The following is a 27,848-nucleotide window of genomic DNA, read 5'->3' as shown; positions in this document are numbered from 1 at the left end:
TGCTCAAATAATTGCCAAAACAAGGAACCGCATGCTAATACTGCACCCACCGAAAAGGAATCTTGCTGTGCTATTGTTCAAACAATGTTTAGGCCAGAATTTGAGATAGAAGTTAATAAAATCCCTTTGGCAGATAACACGATTAGAAGACGTACTGAAGACATGTCTGATTACATTAAGCTGCAAATTAAGGATATTTTTCAAGACGATAATATGATCTTTACAATAATAGGTTTTTATACGCTTCATTCATACTGACAGAATTATTGAGCAATTCTTGTGTTGACTAGAACTTCCAATGAGAACTAGAGGTGAAGATATATTTAAAACTTAAGAATGCTTCATGAAGGTAAATCATTTGCAATGGTTAAGTTGTGTAGCAATATGCACAGATTGCACACCCTCAGTGGTTGATTCAACAACAGGTGTTATACCTTTATCAAAGAAAGAGGATGAAATTATTATAATTACCGATTGCTTTTTACATTGTGAGGCACTAGTCGCGCAAACTATTGGAAATGAATTAAGAAAAGTTATGGACAAAGTGGTTTAAATAATCAATTACATTAAAAGACCTCTTAAATCAAGATTATTTTGCTCAGGTTTGTGAACAAATGGGGCAAGGTTTAAAAAGCTTCTACTGCACACAGACATTCGCTGGCTCTCAAGGGGTCGAGTTCTTTGTTGTGCACACGAATTGAGGGAAATGATGCTTAAACATTTTGAAGGAAAATCAGCAACATGAATTTCACGATCTAATTCAAAACAAACTTCAAAACAAACTTTGGTGCACAAAATTGGCATATTAAATATCTTAAAGCGGTAGATAACATTTGTGCTAGTAGAGACAAAATAGCAATTTGGGAAAGGCAAGTGAAAGAAGGAAATTTTGAATTGTTTTCCAAAAACTGCTTAGTGTGAGCTAAAATGTGACATCAGCTAGGTAATTGTTGACCATATAACATTGCTTGGAGCGAAAGTTCACCATTACTTGTTATTAAGTGTTGAAATGCAAGACTATTATTCGATCAGAAGTTCATTTCTTTCAACTGCAACTGGGAACTTTTCACTTATTGAAATACAAACTGATCAAAGTCCGTTAATGATGTATAAAGAGGGTGACTTCGCTTTTGGATTCGCGTTTCCAAAAAGCATCCAAACATAGGTAAAGGACGTTAAAAATTCTTCTTCAGTTTTCTACTACATACATTTGTGAAGTATCCTTTTCAACAATGACAAACTTAAAGACACTGAAATATGGAAGCTTAAAAATGCTGAATTATGAAATACAAGTGTCTTTGTCCAATATTCCACCAAATATTGAAAGGATGTGTTCATCTTATCAAACTCATGCATCTCATTAAAATTGTAAGAAGTTGTTACTTTTATTCAATTTTTTTAAATTCTTGCACACACAGTCACATATTGTTACCATAAATGACAACAGTCTTGTAAATGTTATCTTACAAATCATAAATTTTTAAAAATCTACATGAAAGGTTTTCGTGAGAAATGTTGTGTCCCCATACATTTCGTCATTACAATTGATGTATTTGTCCGTATCTCTTATATGTGGTTAGTTTAACCTCCGGTTTGCTGGTAAAAGTGAATTACTGTGTCAGGAAATTATACATGTCTAAAAAGTGTGTCACCGACATGAAATGTTTGGAAAGCGGATGCATCTGTTTCTACATCAGTTCCTACTACACCACTTACCTGTGCTGTTCTCTTCTCTTAAATCCTAAGTAAGCAAGAATCATCTGTCTCTCTCTTTTCCGCACTATCTTCTCCCTTTGACTTTTTGCATCATTTAAATGCCACTGCTTTAATCAATGGAGCCAAAACCAACTTGCAGAGCTTGACACACATTCATCATTTGTTCGATGTAGTGAATCAAATAACCCTCTGAGCATGAGAATAGCTTTGCTTCACCCCTGATTGGGACACACCTAAGAATAAATAGTTTTCAATGTCCTTTCAGTTACAGAAGGCTATATTCAAGAAATTGGGGTCTTTATGTACGCAAATGTGGATCTGACCTCAGCCCTCTAGGGTGCATATACCCCTTATAAATTCTAATGATTTGAATCTGCTGCCCTGAAGGACAAGTTTGTAGAAGGGATGTCAGTTGAATTACAGTCCTTATTGGTTAATGATGTTCCCCCTAAGGCATTCTTTTAAAGATGTTCCAAAGTTGAATTATTTTTATTGAGATTTCAGAAATGACAGATATTCTGCTTCTAAACTACGTTACTATTCCAATGAACCTGAGAGACATGTTTTTGGACTTATGGTGTGCAAATGGCTTTTGCAGCACCGGTTACAAAACTGAATGTGCCAATTAGGAGCCTTCCATGATATATGGTGGAGTGTCACAAGCGGGTCTTCATCAGGACTGTTGAGGAGGAGGCCCTAGGATTTCAAGGGCGGTCAAGGCAAATTGATTGGAGGGGTATGGTTATTCTAACAGGATGTCAACTGTGAAATGAATTGCACAGAAGATCAAAGAATGATTGTTTTCTTGGGCTGGTAACACGGAGTCCTCACGAGTTGAAACGTCGAATCTATTGTGGCACAGATTGCAGGACATAGTTGTTACCAACTATTTAATTTGTTTAACTTACTTGTTACTGCATTTTGAATCTGGCCTTTCAAAAACAAACCACATCCTCCCACCCTCACCTCACTGCACTATGTATTTATATCACCACTGAGCACCACTATCTCACTATTTTGTATCACTGTATGAATTTTGGAAGTATAAAATTCTGCAATGTGTTTGTTTATCGAATGTTATCAATTCTGATACATAAATCAATTAAAATCCTTTCTCTGTGTTCTTGTTCCTCTTTCCCCTTTTGTTCAAGAAATGTTTTTGCTTTCAGAAATGTATTATATGTTATGCTGAAATAACTACGGCTAACTACAATACGCATGGTTTCTACCCAAGGGAACCATTGTTCTTATACGTTAAATACCCAGGTTCCTAGGGACACAGGATCACCCCATTGTGTTAATATATATCCTCTTCCAGTATGGCACAAGGTATGACCCAGAAAAGTGGGTTAACGTGAAAGAGATACTTATTTCAATCAGAAACGTTAATTTTGAGGAATTATGCTCTCAAACTGGACACAAACTGCTGTATGGTAAGAGAGAGATTAAAGCAGTAATTTTAAAGGTAGGTAACATTTCGATAATGTCAAATTTGATGGTGTTTAATAGTTAAAGCCTAAGCACAAAGCCACTTAAATGGGTATACCAAGATACAGCCATCTTTGTGGGGAAAAACAATTCACAGTGCTTGTATGTATTGCTGCCGAGTGGAATACTTGGTGTTCCACAACTATATAGAAGGATTAAGAGTAATTTGCAGCCGGTTGCAAAATTAATTTCAACATGTTGGTGTAGAATGTATTGGAAGATGGGGGTAAACATGCAACTGAATGAAGTTGTTTGGTATTGGCATGTTAATGGGTTAGTATTCTTGAAATTGAACTCAAAACAGGTGGTGTCATCTATGCTATACTGCATGTAATTAAATAAAAAATGCCCTTCCCCAACAGCAATTCATCTTTTAATTCTAGATATAGTATAATATGGAGTCTCTTACAGTTGACCAGCTTTCAACAGATAATAACAGGTCAAGGTGTCTACAAGGGGATTTTGTTTCAGGATGATTTTCTAATTATTAATCTAGGAATTTCTCTACGGGTGAGTCTATTCAGAACACAAACCCAAATGTCAATTGACTAGACCAAAGCTTGATTATATAAAGCACACACACGGGAATATCTTTTGTAAAGTATAGAAAAATATTTATATGTATGAATCAAGTTAAAAAGGAGTACAGATGAACAATTGATTCAGCAATAAATCATGAAAGAGGAAAACCTGAAGTTATCCTACACTTCATGAAAAAACATCTATTCCAATGGGATCAACAATGGCATATCGCCTAATGAGAATAATGGTCTGTTGAATATAGTAAATATTGCGGAAATAGATGATGGAGTCGACGTTTCGGTCTTGAATGGTGTCAGATCCGGCGCGACATGGACTGCATTGGAGAATGGGTCGCTGATTTGGAGGGTAAGAGCGACGGGAAGGATGTGGAGGTTTCGGCGCTACAGCAAGAGATCATCAGGCTTCATGACCAACAAGTTGACCTTCAAACCCACCTTGAGGACTTTGGAAAACCGCTCCCGTAGCCATAATATCCGGATCAGAGGTGTAAAAATGGATGACGCCTCGAAAGACCTATTCACCTACACGAGGGAACTCTTTAATCACATTCTGGGCAGGCCCTCGGAGACTGAGCACCGACAGCTCCTCCCTCGGACATTTTAGTCTGTGTCCAGGACTATCGCACCAAAGAAGCTAGTCTCCAAAAAGCGAGTCAAATGCATCCTCTGAAGTTTCGTGACCAGACACCGGTGCTGTATCAGGATGTATCCGCCCTCACACTGCAAAAGAGACGAATCTTCAAGCCTGTCACTCTACACCTCCAACAGCACAATATTCCTTACAGCTGGGGCCATCCATTTAGGTTGGTGTTTCGCAAAGATAAACTACACCAGCTACGCTCCTTGTTTGAGGATTGCAAGCTCTTGGGTGTGGACCTCCCGGACGGGGAGAGTGGAGAGGAAGATCCCAAAGCAGAAACTGATGACTCCAGGCCCCGCTGGCGCCAGCAGGGCTGCAGACGTCGCCCCGGGAGGCCCCCGGCTCCGGAAATCACAAAAGGCCAGAGGTCGGCCCTGGAGGCTGTCTCCGCAGAACTATCCAGCTCCAACTCTGGATGACCTCAGATGCTATCCGTAACCGATTGCCTGTTTTGCTAATGTCCAGATCGTTGGCGGGAGGGGGGCTTCCTTTTCACCGTTGGTGGACAAACCCCAATGCCTTCTTACCGATCCCGGACGAGTGATGGACTATGGGTTCTTAGTTATTGTTGTGGACTGTCCTTTCTGGGGAGTTTTTCTGGGGCGGTTCGGGGGGGAAACCGGTGCTCCACGTCCACTTTTCCTCCAGGATTAGAATCACCCCTTGCGCCCGAGCGAGCCTAGGTCGGCTGACCACCCTGCCCGCTGGTGACGCCATATATGGCACATCCTTGACGCTCTGGTCTCTGCCGGATAACACACATGCCTCCCACTACACTTAGGATCTTAACCCTTAATGTAAGGGGTCTCAATAATCCAGTGAAGCACAGGGCAGTTCTGTCATGTCTAGAAAACTCACAAGCAGATCTCTGCCTTCTACAAGAAACCCACCTTCTGGCGAGAGTTTGCCACCATCTCCGATCCCGGAAATTTCCCATTCAATTCTTCTCCTCTGGCCCCACTAAAACAGCTGGAGCGGCGATCTTGGTGGCTCAAAAGTTTCGGGGGGAGGTTGTGGCCGAGATTAAAGGGAGGCTCCTGACATAGCGCTTCGCCTTGGGAGGACTGACATTCACTATCGGGTCCTTGTACGCCCCGAATGAAGGCCAGGAACGGTTCTTGCACTCAGCCCTAGCTGAAGCCACTGCCACAACAGATCGCAATATCATTCTCGGGGGCGACTTGAACCTGGTCTTCGATAACAGTAAGGACAGATCCAGCCACCGCACAGACCACTCGGGGGCAATTTCAGCCGAGGGCCTTAAGCGTTTACATGACCTGGGGCTGTGCGACCTCTGGCGTACTTTTCATCCCCTGGACAGGGAATACTCATTTTACTCCAATGCACACAAGACCTATGCTAGGCTGGACCATTTTTTAGCATCTGCTCCGGTGCGCGTACTCCCGACAGCCATCGATATAGGGGTGGCCTCTCTGTCGGATCACGCTCCAGTACTGGCCACCCTCACCCTTCCGCCCCTGTCGCAGCCAGCTAGGGTATGGCGACTCAAGGACACCCTCTTACACCGAGAGGAGAGGACGTTGTTAAACGCATACAGCACACCATTGACAACTACCTTTCACACAACGCAAACACGGATACCACACTTGCTACACAATGGGCGGCATTGAAAGCAGTCGTTCGGGGAGTTCATCGCGGTCTCAGTGGCTGACAATAGGGAGCGCGGGCGTAAGAGGGAGGAGCTCACACACCAGACTCTGGAGCTGGAGTAGATGCATCAGAGGACAGGAGCCCCGAGGGCGTGGCGACAGCTTAAAGCCGTGCGCCGCCAGCTAGCAGCGCTTGATCAAGATAGGGCGGAATTTGCGGCGCTACGATTGAAGCATGCATACTATGCTGGAGGGGACAGATGCGGGCGCCTCCTCGCCCATAAATTGAGGGAGGTCCGTCAACAACACGGAGTCAAGGAGATCATCCGTTCGGATGGCACTTGCGTGTCTAAAGCTGGCGCTATAGCGGAGGTATTCCGCGACTTTTATGCCACTCTCTATGCGGGGGCCTCGTTAGACAATTCTGAGGTGTCGGCCTTCCTGGATTCCGTTGCCCTGCCTGCTCTGACAAAGGCTCAGGCTGATCACCAGGACAGGGACTTTCAGATGGGAGGAGGTCATAGCCGCTATATCTCGTCTCAAGCTGGGGGAAGCCCCCGGCCCAGACGGCTTCTCCGCTATTTTTTACAAAAGGTTTTGCACCATGCTCGCTACGATTCTCACCCTGCTGTTTAACCCCTTTGCCTACCAAGGGGCGATACCAGGTGATCTCCTAGAGGCCTCTATAGCGGTGATCCCTACGCCCGGGAAGGATAGATCTCGCTGCAGAGCCTATCGCCCAATATTCCTCCTCAATATAGATTTTAAATTGTACACGAGGATTCTTGCCGCTTGTCTTGGCCCTCATATGCCCGGACTCATCGACCCGGACCAAGCCGGATTCCTCCCTGAACGGCAAACATCGGATAATACTAAACGGATCTTACACCTTATTGAGAAGGCTACCTGGGTCCCGGGGGAATACATGATGCTAGCCATCGATGCTGAAAAAGCATTCGACCGTGTGCACTGGCCCTACTTGGAGCAGGTTTTAGAAAGGGCGGGGATGGGGGAACGCTTTTGCACATATGTACTCAACTGCTATAATATTCCCACAGCTACGGTCCGCGTGAATGGCTACACATCCTCCCGATTCTATATTGAAAGAGGCACGAGACAGGGGTGCCCGCTGTCGCCCCTTCTCTTTGCCCTCTATATGGAGCCATTAGCTCAGAGAATGCGGCAAAATCCAGAGGGCAAGGGGATCAAATTCGGGGAAACGTCCATACGATTAGCTGATACGCTGATGATGTTCTAATATCACTTGCTGAGCCAAGGGGCGCACTGCCGGCTTGCTTAGCGGAGCTGGACGCCTTTGCCCGAGCTGCTGGATTTAAGGTGAATGCTGATAAATTCGTGGACCTAGACCCATCTTTGTCACGTCCCACCCGGGAATATTTACAAACCCTGCTCCCCGTCCAATGGGCGATGGACACAATCCCGTCCCTGGGGATTGAGCTGGCTCCCTCTCTCACTGAGGTGGGTAATACTAATTATGCGATACTGCGCCGGAAGATCCGCCAAGAGCTTGGCCGATGGAAACACTACCCCCTTTCATGGCTAGGCAAAATTGCAGCGGTCAAAATGACCATTCTGCCGCAGATCCTTTATCTTTTTCGCACTATGCCTCTGCGGCCACCTGCGGGTGTATCCGTCAGACGCAATCCGACTTAGCCCAGTTTATCTGGAACGGTCGGAAACCGCGAATGCGACGGGCACTGGCGACTCTTGCTCCGGAGGACGAGGGGCTGGGAGTCCCTGATCTCCAGCTCTACTCCAGCTCAGTTGCGGTACCTGGTGGAGTGGAGCAGATGGGAATCGGAGAAACACTGGTTGTTTCAAGATCAGGCGGTGGCGGCGCGACCCTTGCAGGAAATTCCTTTCCTACGCAAGCCCATAGGCCCCCTAATCTATACGCATCGTATGTCACGCGGGTCCCCCTGGAAGTGTGGGATGCCACTAACATTAAGCACGACCTCACAACCTTCCCGTCCCCGCTCACCCCGTTGGCCGACAACCCCGATTTCAACCCTGGGATGGATAAGGCAGCCTTTGCAGGTTGGAGGTCGGCTAGTTGCTGGTTTCTATATCATATCTACGGCGCTAGAGGGGTCAACTCGTTCGCTCAGTTGAAGCAGGACTTTGGGCTCCCGGAGACAGAGAGACTAAGATATCTACAAGTAAGGCACTGGGCGCTTCAACCATAGGTCCGCTCCGAGGCAGGCAGGCGCCTTTCCCCTTACGAAAGATGGCTTATCACCCATACGTCATATAAAAACCTCATCTCCGACCTTTATAAGCGGTTGCAGATCAACCATGCACACATACACAACCCTAGCAGAGAGCGGCGGGAGTTAGGCAGGACACTCAGCCACAAAGAGTGGGAGGGAATTTATTACAGGGCCAGGCATTCTGCGTATCACATGGGACTTACGGAGACACTTACGAAGAATGTGACATACTGGTACTTTACCCCGGAACGCTTGCATGCAATAGACCGTGCCCGAGAGGCGAGGTGCTGGAGGGGCTGTGGCCAGGTGGGCAACTTGGTACATTTACTTTGGGAGTGCGAACACGTTCAACCTTACTGGACTCAGATGCTGGATGAAGTGGACAAGCACTTTGAGACTGAGATACCATGCTTCCCAGCCTATGTACTATTAGGTCGCCCCAATTCTCTGACCTACCCCTTAGAATCTCGCAGAGGTAGACAGATGGCTATCGCACTAGGGTCGGCGACACAAAACATACTTGCGCACCCCCAACACCCAAACTTTTACAGGCTGGTTGCACCGTCTGTGGTATATCCTTGGTATGGAGAAATTGGCCCTTACAGTGGCGGGGGAGGGAACCAGGTATGACTAGCTGTGGCAACCATTTCTGTCGCTATTGGCTGCCGAATTCCGAGAGGTCACATGCCCCCGCTATCTCCGGCTATTGCGTCTTACGGAGACAAGGCGGGTGGACTGCTGAGAGGGTGGGGAGGGCTTAGCATAGCTTGGGTGATGGACGTGGAGCACGAAAAGGGAGGGGGCGGAGGGGCGATACCGGGGTTTTTCCTCTTTCTTATTCCTTTTTGTTCACTTAATTGTTAATCCAAGTACGTGCTTTCTGCCCGTTAAGCGCACACTGTTGCGATTGTTTTCTGCAGTCATTTAGATCAGCATTTACATCACAGCCTTATATGATGGAAGCTATATGTACGTGGTTCTGTTTTTGAATTGCATTCAATAAAATCATTTAAACCATAAAAAGATTTAAGTATGTTAAAGCAAATTATGTCAGTGAATCACTAGTAGTGCTCTTGTGGGGTTCCTTTCACCAATTAATCTCAACCACACACGTTGTATGGTGGGAAACCAAGTTCACACAGGAGTGTATTGAGTATAACTAGGCAAAAAGAACAATTGATGGACATTGCAGAATAAGGTCATACATTCACCCCAGTACAGAGATCTGGGCCTAAATCCATTGTTTTTTTGCTCCCCATGCCATTCCAGTTTGAACCCATACCTATGCAAATCAGCCTTGACCCTGCGCCCAATGGGAACAGTCCAGCCCGAACTGTCAGGCCATGTCCTCCCTAGACTGGAAACAAGCATCTTAGGACCAGTTTTGGGGCTTCACCCCTCATCATCCAGGATAGCTTGACTCCAGTGGCATGGACAGCACGGGGCCCACATGTGGGAATACTGGTCCCACTTGGGGTGACAAATGCAAAAACAACAATTGATGTACAGAATACAGAACAATGTCATACATTCACCCCCCCGTACAGAGATATGGGCCTAAATCAATCGTTTTTTTTGCTCCCCATGCCATTACAGTTTGAACCCAGCCATATGCAAATCAGTCTTGACCCTGCGCCCAATGGGAACAGTCAAGACTGATTTGCATATAGCAGGGTCTGGACTGGGGTGGCGAAGTGAGCTAAAGAACAATGATGGATTCAACCCAGATCTGTGACTGGGGTGAGAGTCTGAAAAGTTTCAGTGCTCCATCTATCATCTCCTTGTGTTAGCTTTGTTCGCCTTAAGTTGGCAGTGTATGCCCAAACGTGGGTCCCTTGCTCACTTTGCCACTGGATTCAAGCTAGCCTGGCTGATGAGGCGTGTTACCTCGATACCGGTCCCAGGATGCTTGTTTCCGGTTCAGGGAAGACCTGGCTTGGCAGTTCGGACTGGACTGTTCCCATGAGGCACAGGGTCAAGAATGATTTGCATATAGCTTGGTCTGAAGTGAGGTGGCGAAGTGAGCTAAAGAACGATGATGGATTCAACCCAGATATGTGACTGGGGGTGAGTGTCTGAAAAGTTTTGGCGCTCCGTCCATCATCTCTTTGTATAAATAAGCACATACAACAATTTCGGACATAAAACATTGCAGATTTGCTGCACTGTTCAAAATGTTGGCACTGCAGAGGCTTCTATACGTCTTGCAGAACACACTGTACCCAATCCCGAGCGGGGTGTTTAGGCGTATATCTCAGTCGGTACGCACGTTGCTATGGGAGGGCGGAAGCTCCAGGATAGCGATGCGCAAACTCACGAGGAGTGTACGACGGGGGGCTGGCCCTCCCGGACGTCCAGTTATATTACTGGGCTTCCCAACTGCAAGTAGTCAATGACTGGGTCTATGCGCAGAGTTGAGAACCTGCTTATAGAGTAGACAGATATGTTATGCCGGGAGGTACTTGCGAGCTGCTGCTTTATTCACGACGTTGGCGCGGAGACCTGCCTTCGCACACGGGGGTAGTACTCCAATGCTGGCGGGAAGCGAATAACTTCCTGGAGTGGGCTGGTACCCTGACAGTGAGGACCCCTCTATGGGTGGGGGGGGGGAATCACCTGGTAGAAGTTAAGGGGCTCGTGGGCTTCAAGGGCTGGAAATTAATTGGGCTAGAATACCTAGGCGATGTATGGAAAAGAGATGCCCCTAGCTCCTTCGAGTACCTCCAACAAGAATACCAATTACACGACTCCCAGCGCTTTCATTACCTTCGCCTTATGCATGCCCTGCGCTCCCATGTACGCCCAACACTTCCATTCCAGAATATTCTTCCATGGAGGACAGGCTTCTGATGGACCCCATCCTAGGCAGGCCAACGTCCACTATTTACCGTAAACTCAAACAATATGCCTGACCCGATGGTGTCCCTGAGGGACAGATGGGAGTGAGATATCGGTCATCTCGAGAACGACGACTGGCAGGATGCCTTGCAAAGCCCTCGCGATGTTGCCATTCGGATAAGGTTTCGCCTCGTACAGCTGAAAATTTTGCACCGGGTGTATTACCCGCAAACTCATTTTTTCGCATGGGGCAGGAGCCTGTCCCCACTATGTGCGCGGGGATGCCAGGGGGAGGGGACATTTTATCATATCCTCTGGGACTGCCCGAACATAGTACCCTTTTGGACGAAAGTAGCACGCAAAATGACGAATGTGGTGGGCTCGCTGGTCCCGGTGGAGCCCAAATGGCTTCTCCTCATGATCAAAGGACCCACAGATTGGTCCAGGTATCACGAGATCTGGCTGGCAATGGCAGCCGGGGTGGCAAACACAATATTACCAGTTGCTGGGGGGGGTGCAGGCGCCCCCACAGTGGGACCAATGGCTCAGGGATCTGGACTGGTGTCAGAGGGCAGAGGAAACCATATACAAGTCCAGGGGCTGTGTGAAAAAAAATGGAAAAAGGTGTGGGGACCGTGGAGGAGGTATCGGGCTGCACAGGGTGTGGTGGGGGGGGGTCAAGTGTGATTAAACCATTGTTCCGTTCTGATGACTTGTGATTGTACCATGCACGGGAGTTACTCGCTATGCCTTGCGAATTTGGTTGTATGCTGTATGAGACCATGAGCAAAGTTAATAAAAATAATTATTTTATTTTTTTTAAACATTTGCAGATAGTCTGCTTGCTGCAACTTTATTATAATATGCTAAAAATTCTGATTTTCTAATATTGTGGGTTCTGTGACTCCAAAGCGAAGCAGGGTGGCGGCAGGGACTGTAATATCTGTATCATCTTTATGGATCACTTAAGTAATTTATCACTGCTCTGCAGTTTCTTCCACGGAATGAAGTTAGTCCTTGGGCAATCAACACACTCTGCTTCAACCTGCTGTGTGAATGAAAATTCACACTGTCTTTCTCATAACTGTTGGCTCCTTGTCTTTGGCATTCATGACAGACCCAAATGCTATGCGTACTGAGGTGCACAATAAGTCACTAGGTTGAGGGTATAAATTAGGGATCGCAACCTTTACTTTCCCTTGCATTTCTTCACTTTTAGGGCTGGTGCCACACTCACAACCCATTCCTTAAATGTTCTTTATATCAGAGTCTTTATCCATATGCGTGCAAGTTCTCTTGTTTATCTTTCAGACTTTATTGTAAATGGAGATCTGTGATTGCTAGGCGATAACCAACTGAACAAGAAAAGTGTGGAGAGGAGATTTTTTCTAAGCAGGGCAAACCCAATCTCAGCAATGTTAATGCTTGGGTAAACTCCTCATGCTCAGTAAGTAATTTCTTTACTTTTAAACAATGTTGTTAGGTTTATAAAAATGTAAATTAAAGTTGCATATAAAAACAGCTTCTGAAATGTAACTGAAACAGGACCTTCAATTTAACATCCTTAATAAAGTTTATTTTACACCAATCAGAATAAATAGGATTTTTCCAGGCACAGCCTCGGGCTGCCCTCGTCGTTTTTCACCCGAAGCAGACCTCATCCATATACTTTGGGCCTGTCCCACCTTATAGTACTGTTGGTCAGGATCTTGCACGTACTCCAGAATATGGGATCCCCATATTAGGATGAATGGTGCAATGTCTTATTTAATGTCCGCCTGGAAACGAGGCACTAAAAAAAAGAAAAGAAAAAGACTCCAACACCCCACGGGAATAAACAAAATTCCCAAGGTGTGGAGGGCCCAATTCGTTTTTCAGAAATAAACTTCCGCTTTGGTAGCTTGTTTCCAAAATACAAATACTTTGAAAATGTTTGGTAAATGCCAGTCAAAACAGACAGCGGACCTCCGTCAACGTTTTGTATGCTGAAAGGAATCACTGTAATGGCAGCTACTTTTAAAGTACAGTGATGACCACAGGCCCAGGGGTCACCTCTAAATTTGACAAACGGAAGGCCGTACCATCCGTCACACCAGAAATCAAACCCCCAAACTATAATTAAAGCATGGAAAGGGGGTTTTCCAACCATGGATTAAATCTCATTACTCCAACCGTGAATAATTTTGCTCTAGCCTTTTTAGTATTCAAACAATGAACGTCATCCCACAGAGTTGTCAATTATAAACCCTAGGTAATTGAATTACACTATCTCAAACTGGGTCTCTTAACTTTCCACTGGTATGTTATTAGACCTACCAAACCTCATAATATTACTCCTGCAAGAGTTGACGGAGTTCTGGTCTTTATCACAATGCTGCTCCACACAGTTATGTGATCGCTGGAGACAAAAGGATTGTAGCTAAACAGCGGGATATAATCGGCATGAGAAATGCCATGGACATGAATGCCATCACTTCAAGGAGGAAACCCACTGAATGGAAGAAGTTTCACGTGAGGATTTGCACTATGAAGTTAAAATAATTACAGGGTTCTCATACACAGCATTTTGCCCCAGAGTAAGTAGAACTTTGCCTTAGCTGAAATACAGACCATTACACAAGACTGTATGTACAGTAAAAGAACTCCTCTCAACAAGTCTTCAAAAATTCTCAACCACAATTTAACACCAATATTGATTTACTCTGTTGAATGCACATTTTCGGTTAAAGAATGCGCAGTATACAAATTTTAGGTTAAAGAATGCTAAGTATAGAGGAGGATTATGTTTCACAGTCGCAGTGCTTATCCAATTGGTGAGGAATATTAAATTATGGTTTAACCCCTTCAGTGCCCATGACGAGCTGGACTCGTCATGGGCCGCGGTGGCGCTGTGCCCATGACGAGTCCAGCTCGTCATAGACCCCGCCCGCTAATGCAACGGCCGGCACTGGGCGGGGAAAGGGGCGGGCACTGAAGGGGTTAAAGTTTTTATTAACAAATATCAATAACCCATCGTAAAACAAAAACACTTTCAATTACAAGGTGTAGATCAGTCCAGGGCGAGTGCACACTGCATTGTGTGGCAGTAATATCTACATTTAGCGTTACCATCCCCCAACCCATAAACACATTATGACCATTCCAGGAAACAAATGGGTAAGAAAATCAGGTAAACATGCCTTGTAAACTTCAGCCAAAAAACAGAACTTAGAACATGGCTAGGGAAGCGAAGAGGAGAGGCGGGAAGTTAATCAGAAGACCTTTAACATGCAGAAGAAATATATCCCCTCCACATTGCATGTGCTGTGATAAATGTATTTGAGTGGTACGGCAATATTACAGAAAAATAAGTTGTCCTCTAAACAGGAATCAGCAATGGATATTGTCCAACTTCATCCTCTCTGAAAGGATCTACTGGGCCTATATTTAAAAAGATATAGGACTTCTCTTATTAGGATACCTTCAGTTTCGCTGGCAGCTTTATCGTCGCCAAGATCTCCAGACTGCACCATTTACACTTCATCAGCAGCAGTTGCCTTCTCATTTCAGTTGTGGCACTGATGTCAGGAAAGAGCCAGATCCTTCTATTTTCATATTAAACATTCTGCTTTTGAAGTCAGCGGCTTTAACATGGGGTCATGACTTTCTACATCATGCAGAACTGTATTGACTGTACCACTCAACATACCATCAGAAAAGTTAGAGGATTAAGAGGGAAAACAGAATGCTCTCTTATATATTAGTGGGAGAGAGTAACTGGGTCAAGTGAGCTGCATAAAAGATCTGTCTCCCCGCTTACACCTCTATTCCAGAGGCGAGAGTCAGAAAATAGAGTATACAAATACTGTATTCCTCAGTCTACCACCAAAAGTAAGCATGGCATTAGTGGCACCATGACGAAACTCCAAGGGGGCACTGGTACAAACTGGTACAAAGAACTGGAGACGTGGTTGATCACTTAAAGTTGGAGCATTACAGGAACCCAGAGAAGGACCACTAACAGCTCTCTCAGAGAGGATCCATACGGATTTTCGGAACAGCAGCAGAGGTCATAGAAAGGCTTATAAACCTAAACTAGAGCCATCAAGCTCCTTGTCTGGGGCAGTTGTAAAGAGCCCTAAACACCCACTAGGGATGAAGGGGATTTAAAAGATGGCTAATAAAGTTCCACTTTACAGGAAACATAACTCTTAAAAGAATGATATGCTGGCATCGGATATTAGAAGCAACTAGACTGATGAAGCTCAGAGTCGCAATGAATGGCTAGACAGCTGTTAACTTAATTTTTCAGTTAAGGAACTTTTCAAATACCTTAAGACTTATTTAGGACTGCCTGAATTTTAGCCACCCAGAACATTTTGTCAAAAATATAGCTTCTTCATAAAGACAATCATGGAGTCTTTCAGCTGATGGCATTTTACAAAAATCATATTACTGGCGGTGACACTTAACATTTTACATTAGTAAAATCCGCTTTAAAAAAGCCAGCATCTCCAGTCCAAAACCATCAAGATAAAAGAAGGTAAATTTATCGAACAAGTTGAGTTAAAGATGCTATAAATTGATCTACTTCACCATTACAATAATAAGCAATATACTTGACTATGAAACTACAAAAGGGTATTATTAAATACGGAGAAAACTATTTTGGAAGATTTGAGCTCTGAATCGTGTACACAGGAACCAGATACTGTGGGTGTGCGATATATGCAGTGTTTCCTAACATTTGGATTAAAACATTTAGTTTATTTATGAAGTGCTAAAAACGTATATATATATATATATATATATATATAGTAACGGTATTAAATCGTTATGCCTGTGGTATCTCTGCATGGAAGGAAAGAGAATGATTCTTGGATTGGAAACCTTGGAATGAGCGATGTCATATTGGATTATACCATTAAATTGTATTGAAGGTTCTGAAGAGACCAGTCCCTCTGTAGGAGTTTGGGGATGAAGCACTTCACAAGAATAAATATTTGAAAGACTTGGCTGGTCCCACGTCTAAAAAGCTCATTCTGAGACATGTGCAAAATACCAGGCTTAGTTGAAAAGAGTGTTTTCACCCAATTTTAGACTCTAAGGCCTCTATAATGAGTTTGACGGTGTGGCGGCAGGACCGCCCTGCCGCCAAACCCGTGTGGAGACCGCCAGCTGTATTTTGACTTTTTAAGTCATTGGTGGGCTTTTACTTTAGCGGTGCCTATAAAATAGGCACTCCAATGGGAACATCAAATGAAGCTCCAGCACGGCATGGACTGAAAGGTTGATGCCGTGCTGGAACTTCTGTGCATGCAACACATGTTGTGCCCCCCTTTGTGCATCCAGAGGGTGTGAGGCACAAGGGAGCCCTGTAGGGCCCCCTTTCTTTCCTCACCACCAGTTTTCATGAAGGCAAGACCTCCATAAAAACAGTGGCGGTGAGGAAAGTCTCAATACGCTTGGCGGGACCCTGGCAGTCCAGGCAAGCATATAGGTGCCTCTGGTTCACCGCACCACTGGCAGAGTCAGCAGTCTCAAGGCAGCACGATCACTAGGGTTGTAATGGGGCGGTCGCAAGACTGCTACGTCACAACGAGTCATAATAGGCCCCTTAGTTGAGGGAAATTTTTGATCTGTCCCAGCATATTTTCCCTTGCAAGAACTGCTTTAGAAATGTATGAAGGGAAAACAATTAAAGGAGGAGTAAACTAGTGATTTAAATGTGTGCGTTAACTGGAAACCATAAATTATTCTGCATCCCATCCTTGGAAACTTGTAAAGTGTATTTATATACACAAGTTAATCCACAATAACAGTTTCAGATTGGGTGGTCATAAAGTATAACTGAAAGAATATGATGCTCATATGCTAGGAAGCAGAAACTCCCAATGCATATTTACAGAAATAAGAAATTAATTGATAGTCTGGGTAAGCCAATATAATTTGGGGGAGAGAAGGCAAGGTATGGTAATACAGGGTCAGTTACTATGACTCTCAAAGGGGATATTTAAATTATTTTGATATTCATGAGTGGCGAAGTTGGCTTTGATGTCAGATCTAAGGAACTAAAATTTGTGAGAGAGAGAATAAGTTGTTCTAAGAGTTATTAATGCGTAGGTAAAGCAGTCCAAAACTGTACTACATAGTGGGATATTTACAAAGTTTTAAGACTGTATCTGGAGATTAGTACCAGTGAAACGAAGCAATGAAAGCAATAATGGGAGAATCACAAGGAAGATTGAAAATGAGACAAACTTCCACATTTTGAATGTGTTTCCGACAAGAGAAAAGTCTGGAGAGAAGTCTCAAGTAGAGGAAGCTGCAGTAGACTAATCTCAATTAAAATCAATGTTTGGACCATGATTCACCTGGAGGATAAACAAAATCTTCCATAGTATTCGCCATTGATGGAAACAGGTGGCAGAAAGCTTGGCTAGCAAAAGGTTCTGATCCAGCCAAAAAACCTAGATTTCTGACTTGGACACATAAGTAGAAATGCTACTCTGTCCTGAGAGATAAGAGATGTAGGTTATCTGGTATTCGGATTTTTTTCTCAGCACAAATGACAAACCAAGCACAGGTACTAAGGCCTAGGCATTTCACCATGGCCTAAGACCAGGAGTTTAGCTCTGTGGTCTAGTGGGGTATAAAAACAAGCTCTCTAGTAAACACGAGACTACCTTAGATATCCTTGGTCATACACATTAAGCAGTGGTGAGAGTGTACGATTTTTAGGTCCGGTATTAGCCAATATCTTATACTTTTGCTAAAAATATGTCTGTAATACACATACTTACAAGTGCTTTCACTTAGCTCTCTCCATCCACTGGTCTGTAATTGTATCCTTCACATTTTACTTCCACCAACTACAGCATGGGACAATTGGTATGCTTACTTCACTGTGAGCGACAGCATTCCACCCTTTCACATGGAGCTCGTCCATACACTAAGTATTTTCCTTCAGTGCCAGGAACTACTATGGCAGTGTGTGCTATAGTTACCTCCACTGCCAAGGATTAGTGTGGCAATATGGGCTTTTGACGAACAAAAAATATTTTTGCCTTTAGTTCTCTTTATTAAATTGGCAGGGTCCCAACTGATCACCCAATAGTTTTCTAAAATAAAATAGCAAAACAAGTACTATCAAAGGCGAAAAACATCAAACCTTTTCTCAGTTCAGGGTATGGTTGGTACCTATAAGCCCCACAAACAAAGTTCTGCTTGAATACAACACCCACGCCCTGCACTAAGATTCATATGTGCATGCTGTGTGACTGCTAGGAGAATTCAATTGTTTTTGAGTGAATGGAAGCACAGACCAGTGGGACCTGTTTTGGATACCCCAGGTAAAACAGCACATGATGAAGGTTGAGGTACAGTCTCCACAGACAGTGGAGCTACATTACCTGCATTCCTGAGGTAGAGAGCATACCCTTACACAATGTTGTGAAGGATGATGGAGGCATGGCTGCCTTTATTAGTCAATTGTTATATGTTAGCAAGAATCTGATGATTACATCTTCCCGAGCACTACGCAAGTTGAAAATTGGAAGGGGAGGCAAGTCAACAGATTCTGTTTAATACAGGGACTCTAGATAGGGCCTTGCCCTTTTGTCTCTAGCTGAGTGCTACTCCAAAAGGCTGATGATATTCAGGCGCAGTCTTGATGTTTCAGCATGCTCCTGTTTTGAGTAGACCTACTTTGAGCCAACCTCGGCACTACCTTCTATGAGAACAATCAGAGTTGTGGCCCAGTAACCCTTGCTTGCCCCGTGGCCACCAAAACAGAGTTTTGACAGCATGCAAGCAAAACACTCATATTGTGAAGAACAGAAAAGTGAGGGTTATTCTGAAGTCTGTTATAATTTCACTAACTGTCCCCATGGACATTTTACATCTGTTCATAATAAAGATGTGTATGAGACAACGGTGAGTTTTAACATGCAGGAGTAAGGCAAAACGTCTCCATCTCAAACTCAACATGTAGACACATTTTCTAGTTTAGGAGATTAACAAAGATCCGGTATGGCCTATATTAATTATCAAAAGCTGGTTATTGCGGGTCAAATAGTTTTTTCATAATACTGAGTTAACTCTTCACCAAAAAAAGTCTTATTATCCAGGATGGTATCAATCTGAGTGCACCCTGATAAGCTAATCCGCAACTACATAAGTATTAGACCGTGTACAAGGGCAGTTTAACAAAACTCACTGGAGTGAACATATTTTATAAAAGAAATACAGTAACCATGATGTAGGCTGTAGATGTAACAGTTTGAGAAGTCAGTAACTCCAAGTAAACTGGAGGCATTCCATACAAAAAAAATTGTTAGGAACATAAGTGCATTATTAAACTTGTAACAATCTCTCAAAATGCAATTTATGAGCTAAAGAAATTTTACATACAAGACCACTGCAAAAACAGTTGTCAGGCAGGCGTAGAGAAAACGTGTCAGCCCTACCACTCGGCGCAGCCTTATGTCTCACTGCAATAAACCAGAGTCACAGACGCTCAGACCCACGCATATACTAGCCCGCTAACTTCGTGCTTCAACCACGTCAGAAGCCACTGACACCATAAACAAACTATTCAGGAACCCACTGACACCCGGCAGCACGAGCATGTCTACAACACCCTATCCTACCCAAATACCCCACTGACACCCTACCCCATACAGTCAAGAACTTGCCAACAACCAATCCCCAAGACGAAAACAACTGGATACGTCCTTTATATAAATAATGGAGAAAGAATATCGCCCTACTCGCACCACAACCATGTAACAGTCCCTGGACACTGCACCTAGACGTAAAATTACGAGACGGTCTGGGTGACCGCATCCGTCTCGTTAACGGCGCAGCACTCAAGAGCCCCATTTCCGCCCGTTGCACAACGATGGCATAATTCAGGGAGCTTGCTGCGCTCAGCCCCGTGCAGCACAGTAGTTCCCCTTTAAAATCTGCACCCAGTGACTTAGAGAAGACAGTGAGCCCGATCCCGCCTATAAAGAGATCGATTGAGACTGTTCCACGAGTCTAAAACATAGAGGGATGCCCTAGATGTCTCCGGCATCCTAGCCTCTCGGTGACATTTATCCCTTCATGCAGATTCACTCACTCAGCCAGGACTCCAGACTCTCCCCTTCCGCCTCCGCCATCTTTACCGGTCGTACTCTCGTACACCGTCTCGCGAGAGGTAACGAAGCAGCAATAGCTGGACCTGAAAAGGAAGGGCGGGAAAGGATAGTTTTCCTCAAGACTGATTTTTAACACGCTTTCAACAATAAACAGATAGCACCTCATTATAACTCCTCAAAACCTGATTGTGAATAACCCCAAACCTGTAGTAAAAGAAAGGACCGACCCGTATTCGAAATAAAGATAGCGTTCATTAAACATCCCCAGTCTGAAATAATATTTTAAATAATCCTAAAACTGAAAAAATGTAGTTTACCTGATTCCCACACACTACTTAAAATGTATTTTAAACATCCCTCAGAACAGATTGAAATAACAGACATACTTTAAGGAAGAAAGTTGACTGAACTTGAAACACGTCAATTAAGGGAAATAACAGCGAGATTGGAAAAAATGGGAGATTCAGGCAATATCACCGACTAATGTATAAATGATGAGAATTTGATAGGGATTTGAGGATAGACAGCTTAAAGGGATGTCTGAGGATTCTAAATTGGGGCAAATGTCTGTGTTATTGGAAAGGTTGCATAAACTGCTGAATTTGCTGTATGGGTTGAAAGGGAAGTCAGTAGGAGGAAAACCAACTTATTCAACAAGCATTTGCAATGCAATAGATCTCGCATTATTAAAGTTTGAGCAGGCGCAGTGCGTCCGTTGGGGCGTTGCCCCCCCCCCCCCCGCCCGCAGCTCCCTCGGCGTCTCTGAACTTAGTTTATTTACTTAAGCTCCGAGACGCCGAGCGAGAACTGACAATCATGTCAGTCAGCTTGACGTCGGACCGCCCACCCCCTTCAGAGTCTGAAGGGGGTGGGCAGTCCGGCATCATGTTGACTGACATGCATTGTCAGACCAGCCAGGGACAGGCAGGCAGTACTGCAGCACAAGTGCGCATGAGTGGGAAGGTGAGCAAATTTTTCGCCCGTGCCCAGTCATGCGCACTTGTGTTTCCACTGGCTTCCGCATGCCCATTAGGAGCCCCTTGGTCTCCTAATGGGCAGGCCGCGGGCGAAGAGTAACCAGTGCCCTAAGCCAATCCTGGCGCTGCAGCAGCGCCAGGATTGGCTGAGGGGTTGCCACTCCAGTGCTGTTCGAAGAGGCGCCATTGCCAACGCGGGTCAGGTAAGTTTTCTTTTTCTAAATTTAACATTTTTATTCTCCCTCGGCCCCAGCCCACACCCCGCGCAACCCCCCCCCCCCCCCGCGCGAGTAGTGCGAACCGCGACTGATGCATTCCAATCCGGGCTCCGACAAAAGCCAGAAAACTAACTGAATAAAGCCCCTTGTGCCGCGGTGCTGGAGTGTGGGAAGGTTCCCAGGGAAAGTGTGTGAGTGTGTATGTGGAGGGGGGGGTGATATGTTAGCACTGGCCGAGTCAAGCACCGCAGGCCTCGAGATCAGAGACTGCGACCAGGGTGTCACTGTGGATGGACAGAGGGTAAACCAGGCACCTGCGAGTTCACTGCAAGACGTCTGCTGTCAGTTGTGGCTTGGAATTAATTAACCCATAAATACTGCCATTCCTTAATGACTGGTGTCCCAGGGTCACGAGGGCGCCTGGGTCTGGCTACAGCGTTTACTGCGGCGCGACATACTTACAGCCAGGCCTCCTTACAGCAAGTAATAACGTGGCAAAGAAGATTTCTCTGAGGTGGCATATTAAGCCATACGCGTCATTACTTCTAAGATTTTCACCAATCAGTGAGCGGGAAAATAAAGTAGCAGAGTGCGAATTGGTCCGATCACATCATTCTCAGGCAATCCCTTTTCGCTGTAGTCGGGCTGGGGCAGAGTCAGTCAATTGACAACAGGGCTGGAACTGAGGCAAGGGAGGGGGTGGCAGCTGAAATGGGGCGAGTGAGTCACCATAGAGAGCACTGCAAGGAGGAATAGAGCAGGTGACAGTCCCCCTTTGGTCTGGCAGTACGTATAGATTTATTTTACAAACACTGCTCCCAAAATAAATTGACAATAAGAAAAATGTGATTGTAAAACTGTTATGCCTTCCTTAATTTGTGAAAACCACAATTTAAGATTGCTTAGAGGGTTAAGGCACCTGCTGCAGGCATCTCTCGGCATCAGGCAAGTCGCATGATATGCCAGTAATACAGCTTAGGTGGTTAATACAGCTCAGGTGGTTAATGCACTTGCTGGAGAGGTCTGTGTTCACTCTGATCATAGGTTTGAATTATAAAATAACTTAGAGGGTCAAAAGTACCTACTGCAGAATGTTGCATGTAAGTTGTAGGTCACTTATTTGAATTATCGGTAAGATTGCTAAGTGAGTTATTGCATGTGTTCAGAGATACATGTATAACCGGCAGATCACGCGTTACAAAAGTGTTAAAGTAGCTGTATGAGGTATTCACCCACTGCAAAACCTGTAAGGCAACTGAAACTTTTATTATTTTAGGGTTGATGAAAGTGGTTATTTTTGACAAGTATCAATCCTTATTATAAAGTGCCAAAAACCAATTCAGTGTGCACCGGTACAATGAATGACTCAATGAGTTGAACACTTGCCGATTGAACCTTCAGTACCTTTTAGCTCACGAGTGCAAATCTGAGCCTTCAAACTTCCCCAGGGAAAAAATTGAATACCATTAAATTAGACAAAAGGTGCACGCGTTATTACAGAAGAGGCGTATAGAGAAGTATATAAAAAAATCTGTTATTGTGTTCTACATATATGGTTATTATTAAAATAATGACCCACCTATAGAGATATTTCTAAAGCACTTGCATACATCTTTATATGAGAACTTGATAAAGTAAAAAAAAACACTTTCAAATGTCATTTTATTTCTTCACACTATATGAAGTAACAAGCTGACAACGCTTCACTGAGGACAGACCGGGAAGGAGCACGTTACGGTTCTCGCGGCCACACTTCCCTAATAGGTGATGCCGGCTTCGGGAAGAAGGCAGCTCCGCATTTCTCCAAACATAGAAAACGCGCACACGCTGCATGAACTTCTTCAGACATCTGTTGCCATTGCCTGCTCTCATTGGAAGGCATCACCAGGGGCTTCCGCAGTGTAATTCAAGGCGACAGCCAGGAAGTGTCACCAAGAGGTCTGGGAAACACGCCGGTGCCTTGGCTGGTGGGAGCATGATTCCAGGGAGGAGATATGAGAGATATGTAATTTGACTCAGGCGCTTCTCTCAGGCGCAGGAAGGGAGGGAGGTGGAGCAAGGCAAAGAAGCAAAGCACATTTAAAAGGGGGTTGGGTGACGAGGTATTTCGTGCATCTGATTTTTGCCCACCCTTGTGTTGCGTAATTATTCCACACACTTCAGTTGACAATTGGCTGAGTTGCTATAGATGATGTTTTGAACGCTCTGTGTGTTCATGCCATATTTAGAGCGCCTAGAGCGTGGCCATAGTCCTCCAAGCACTGTCTTGTTTACAGTCAGAGATGCCAATCCTAGGGAAAAGGGGATCCCATCTCCCAGGCCCTTGCCTCCAGTGCTTGATCTTTCAACTGTTGCTCATTTAAAATTCCAGTCACAACCTGTGCTTTAATAAAGTTATTAAAGCAGTGGCGAAGCTATTACTAATTAAAGGGTCGAGTTTTTCAGGTGAGGAGGAAATTTAAAGAAAGGGCGCAAAACGAAGTGGCATGTCCAAGATCACAGAGTTCTTGTGTCACCCGGGGAGGCGAAGGCTGAACGTTGGTTCCCTGGCTCTGCCGTCATCGTTTTAGACCATTGTGTATATCAGGTACGATGATGAAGCACCGAGATACAATGCTATTTGTTGTTATGTGTGATGTAAAAGATAATACCAGCAATAATACCATTTACGTATGATTTTAGACTCCCTGGTGTAAATTGTATTTCAACTGTGACAATTGTTCTTGCTGAGTCCAGCTACTGGCACACGGGTTCTGGGCTTACTAACATACCAAGAGCACCGCAGGCCATTTGTTGTGTCACGGGTCACGAGCATTTGTCGTAGCGGGTAAATCACAGCAAGGGGAGATGTGTGGCTCGTCTACTCTCTGTGCTCCAAGTCCACTGCACATGTGGCAAAGTCTTTTATTCAACAGCACACTTCAGTAATGGACAGTGAATGAAAAGGATATACAAAGATGTGTAGGTACTCAGTGACCAAGAGTGCCTTTGTGTTATTGAGAAGTGCTGGCACTCTCCCATCAAAAGTATTGCACGTCCCTCACTCAGGAACTCTATCTTGGAAGCTGACACATGTTTTCAACACATAGCGGGTAGCATGCTGCACAGTGGGGAATGAGTGGTAGGCAGGGTGTATTGTTGGGATCTTGTGTGGGGGAGTAATTTTTTGTCGTTTGTGACAGATCAGAGGGGCCTCAGGACGCGTCGCAGGACGTAGAGTGCGATTAAGGAGTTGGTTGAAGATAGAGTGCTGTGGGATATGGGTGCATTTTTGGCAGGTAGATATGGTTAGCAGCCCCTTAGTATGATGGTTTTATTTAAGTTTTCTGGAGAGGTGCATGAGTGCACAGGAAGAGGACGGAGACGAACAGATTATTATAAGGTCCCAAGTAGAGCAAGGGACAGAGCGATGGATACAGATAAAGTTAAAGGCAAAAGTGAAACAGATAGGAGAAGGAAAGACACAGCGACTGATGCAGAAGGGGTACAGAGAGCAAAGGATCTAGGAGTGGTGGATAAAGGCAAAGGGGGTTAGGAGGGATGGGCACAGGGAAAAGAAAATGTACAGAGGAGTGATCTGTAAGGGCACGTGGAGAGGCAAAGACACAGAGGTGTGATGTATACGGGCAAATGGAGAGCAAAGACACCGAAGAGAGATATGTAAGAGCACAGGGAGAGCAAAGACACTGAGGAGTAATATGTTAGGGGTCTGGGAGAGCAGAGACAGACAGGAGTGATATGCAAGGGCACAAGAAGAGGAAAACAAACAGAGGAGTGATATGTAGTGACACGGGGAGAGCAAAAACACACAGTAGTGATATGTAAGGGCACATGGAGAGGCAAAGACACAGATGAGAGATATGTAAGGACACGGACAAAGGAAAGACACACAGGAGTGATATGTAAGGGCACAGGGGGAGCAAAGATACAGATGAGTGATATGTAAGGGCACTGGGAGAGCAACAACACAGAGGAGTGATATGTAAGGGCACAGGGAGAGCAAAGACACATATACTTAATAAGCAGCTACCTATGTTATATGACATCTCTTTATTAATGTAATAACAGCACTTTCACAATTGCTTTATTAACCTTCCTGCTTTCTCACATTTGCTTGAAAATGCACCATTTGTCCACTCTTTTTTGTGCGTAGGTTGTTCCGGCTCGCTCGCTGAGCTGCATTAGGACAATAATTTTACGCCCACCACTTTCAAATGTCACCAGCTGCCCCTGAGTTTGAGCTACTGGTGTTGCATTATTTAGTAATGCCAATAGCTCAAACTTTAATAATGCGAGACCTATTGCATTGCATCGCCCTTGGGAACTTATATTTAGCCATGCAGCACATTATCCTGTTAATAATCCAGTCATTCCCATAATTTAAAGGAAGAAATGTTAAACCCAATGAATTACTGGGCAAGGGTTGCATTATCTATGTATTAAAGTATTGTGTTTCCTTACTTAGACTGTTCAAAACTGACAACAAAGAAAAACAAGTGAAAAAGCTATAAAAAAAGAAAAAATGTCGCCGTCAAAAGGCGGCCTGCATATGCTTGGAAAAAAGTCAAATAAAACCTGTTGCAAAAAGAAATTGTCAATTGAAGCAGCCCCTTTGCTGCACTTGTTCAAAATATCCAGGGTCACACGGGATGCAACACATCAGATAGGGCAAGCTGAGAGTGTGCGTGAGAGAGGAGAGTCTGAGTGGGAGAGAGTGTGAGGGTGAAACTGTCTGTGTGATATGGGAGAGTGTCTGAAAGCATGTGTGAGAGAAATGTGTTTTAGAGAAATGTGTATGAGAGAGAAATGCATGCGTGAGAGAACTTGGGAGCGTGTGTTGAGAGAGTGTGCATGATACACAACTTGAGAGAAATGTGTGCTTGAGAGAACTTGCGTGCATGTGTTAAGAGAGCGTGTGCGTGATAGACAACCTGAGAAAAAGTTCATATATATGTCTGTGTGAGAAAGTGTGTGTGTATGTTTGTGCCCACCCCATGCCCATGCAGGAACTGCGGAATCGCCCCACCACGAACATGGCCCCCAACACACTAAGCCACACCCCCAACCCACCCCACACAAGGGAATTGCAAACTCTGCTCCTTGGTGTACAATGGGTGGCAGTTACAGGTCCTTGGAGCCGTTCCTTGGGTCTCAGCCAAGGTGCCCAGTGTTTCGTATGAAAGTAATGCCACCACCAGGGGCAGACCCTGAGCGCCCCCTGTAGGGCGTCTCCATCACCACTTCACGATCCAGGGGGTGCAGCCGAACGCAGCAAAGGTCGAGATACATGTACAGTACCAAAGGCGTTCAGCTGTCCTCTGCCTTGTGCATAAATGGAACATAGTATCACAGGGAAGAAAAGAAACACGGAGGAGCACTGAGAGGTATTAAAAACAAGAACCAAAGTTTAGTGTTTTGAGTGAAAAATGGAGGAAACACATGGCATAAAACGAAAAAAACAATTAGAAATCTGAAGAAACGACAAGAAAGAAGAAAAGTAAAAAATTGTAAAATAAAAAAGGAAATAAAACCGAGGAATTAAAAAAAAAGTCGCTCAGTGATGTACGGCCTCTTGGCGCTCTTAGGTTGTTATTTTCTACTTTTCACGCTGTCCCCGGCCCCCTTACTACCGGGCTTCAGCTCGCAATGCACCCCATGTGCAGGGGCACCCCACTTACCGGCTGAGAGGCAGCAGAGGAGACAAGCCCTCATTCCCGGATGTCCCCCAGGGGCGGGAGTGAGATGGAGGGGTCACCCGGCTGGGGCAGTGGGCAATGAACGCCGGGGCACACTCTCAAAATCAGAGGGCAGTCGCTAAATCAGGGGTGCAGTCTTCAGATAAGGGATACATTCTCAAAACAAGTTGTCCTCAGCTGTCCCCCTCGCCGCCCCCCCCCCCCCACAGGTTTATGCACCGGGCGGCAAACTTAGAGTTGGTGTCAGACTTAAGGTATTTGTCTAGAATATTCAATATCTTTCTTACCAAGAACTTGCACAGGAACAGAGACGTTAGTTCCCAACTCCCTCTCAAAGGTACCCCAGAAGTCCAGAATATATCTAGTCTCTAGGCCACCCTCAAGGGGGAAGGGGGAGTGGATAAAACAACAAACTAAGAAGAGACTGATCCTGGAGCTTGTCCTCTCTGATTCTTCTATTATTCTCTTAGTCCGTCAGCAGACTGTGTGTTTCTTTTCTGAGAACCTAAAATGTAAACACAGGGTTATCTACTAACCTAATCGATCAGAACCTACTCTATTCCTTACACTAACCTTACCCACCAAAGTTTTCCCAGGATCTGGCTTCTCTTCTGGTTGTTTTTTCTTCCTATTCTATTTTACACAGCAAGAAGTTTTACCTATAAAACAAGATATTTTCTCTTAACTCTCTTTTAACTTTTACTATTTGATTTTCTATATATCTTTCTGCGTGCGTTTCTTACTTACTTCTATTCTTATGTTTTTCTCTA

General features: G+C 44.8%; 1 protein-coding gene across 5 annotated transcripts in view; it reads right to left on the bottom strand.

Annotated features, from left to right (window-relative positions):
- The window catches only part of GGA3 (golgi associated, gamma adaptin ear containing, ARF binding protein 3), a 730,897-nt gene extending 710,617 nt beyond the window's left edge, over positions 1-20,280 (bottom strand). For 2 of the 5 annotated variants that reach the window (XM_085617036.1, XM_085617040.1), the window contains exon 1: positions 20,169-20,280. In XM_085617036.1, coding sequence (XP_085473162.1) covers positions 20,169-20,208 — 40 coding nt within the window. In that variant the 5' untranslated portion in view covers positions 20,209-20,280. The other 3 variants (XM_085617035.1, XM_085617039.1, XM_085617038.1) reach the window with 2 other exon arrangements.
- Between the last annotated feature and the right edge of the window lie 7,568 nt (positions 20,281-27,848).

The sequence above is a fragment of the Triturus cristatus genome, chromosome 7 (assembly GCF_964204655.1).
Source record: "Triturus cristatus chromosome 7, aTriCri1.1, whole genome shotgun sequence".
In the NCBI taxonomy this organism is placed as follows: domain Eukaryota; kingdom Metazoa; phylum Chordata; class Amphibia; order Caudata; family Salamandridae; genus Triturus; species Triturus cristatus.
Note: the sequence above shows the minus strand (reverse complement) of the source record. Positions and strands in the feature narration are given on the sequence as shown.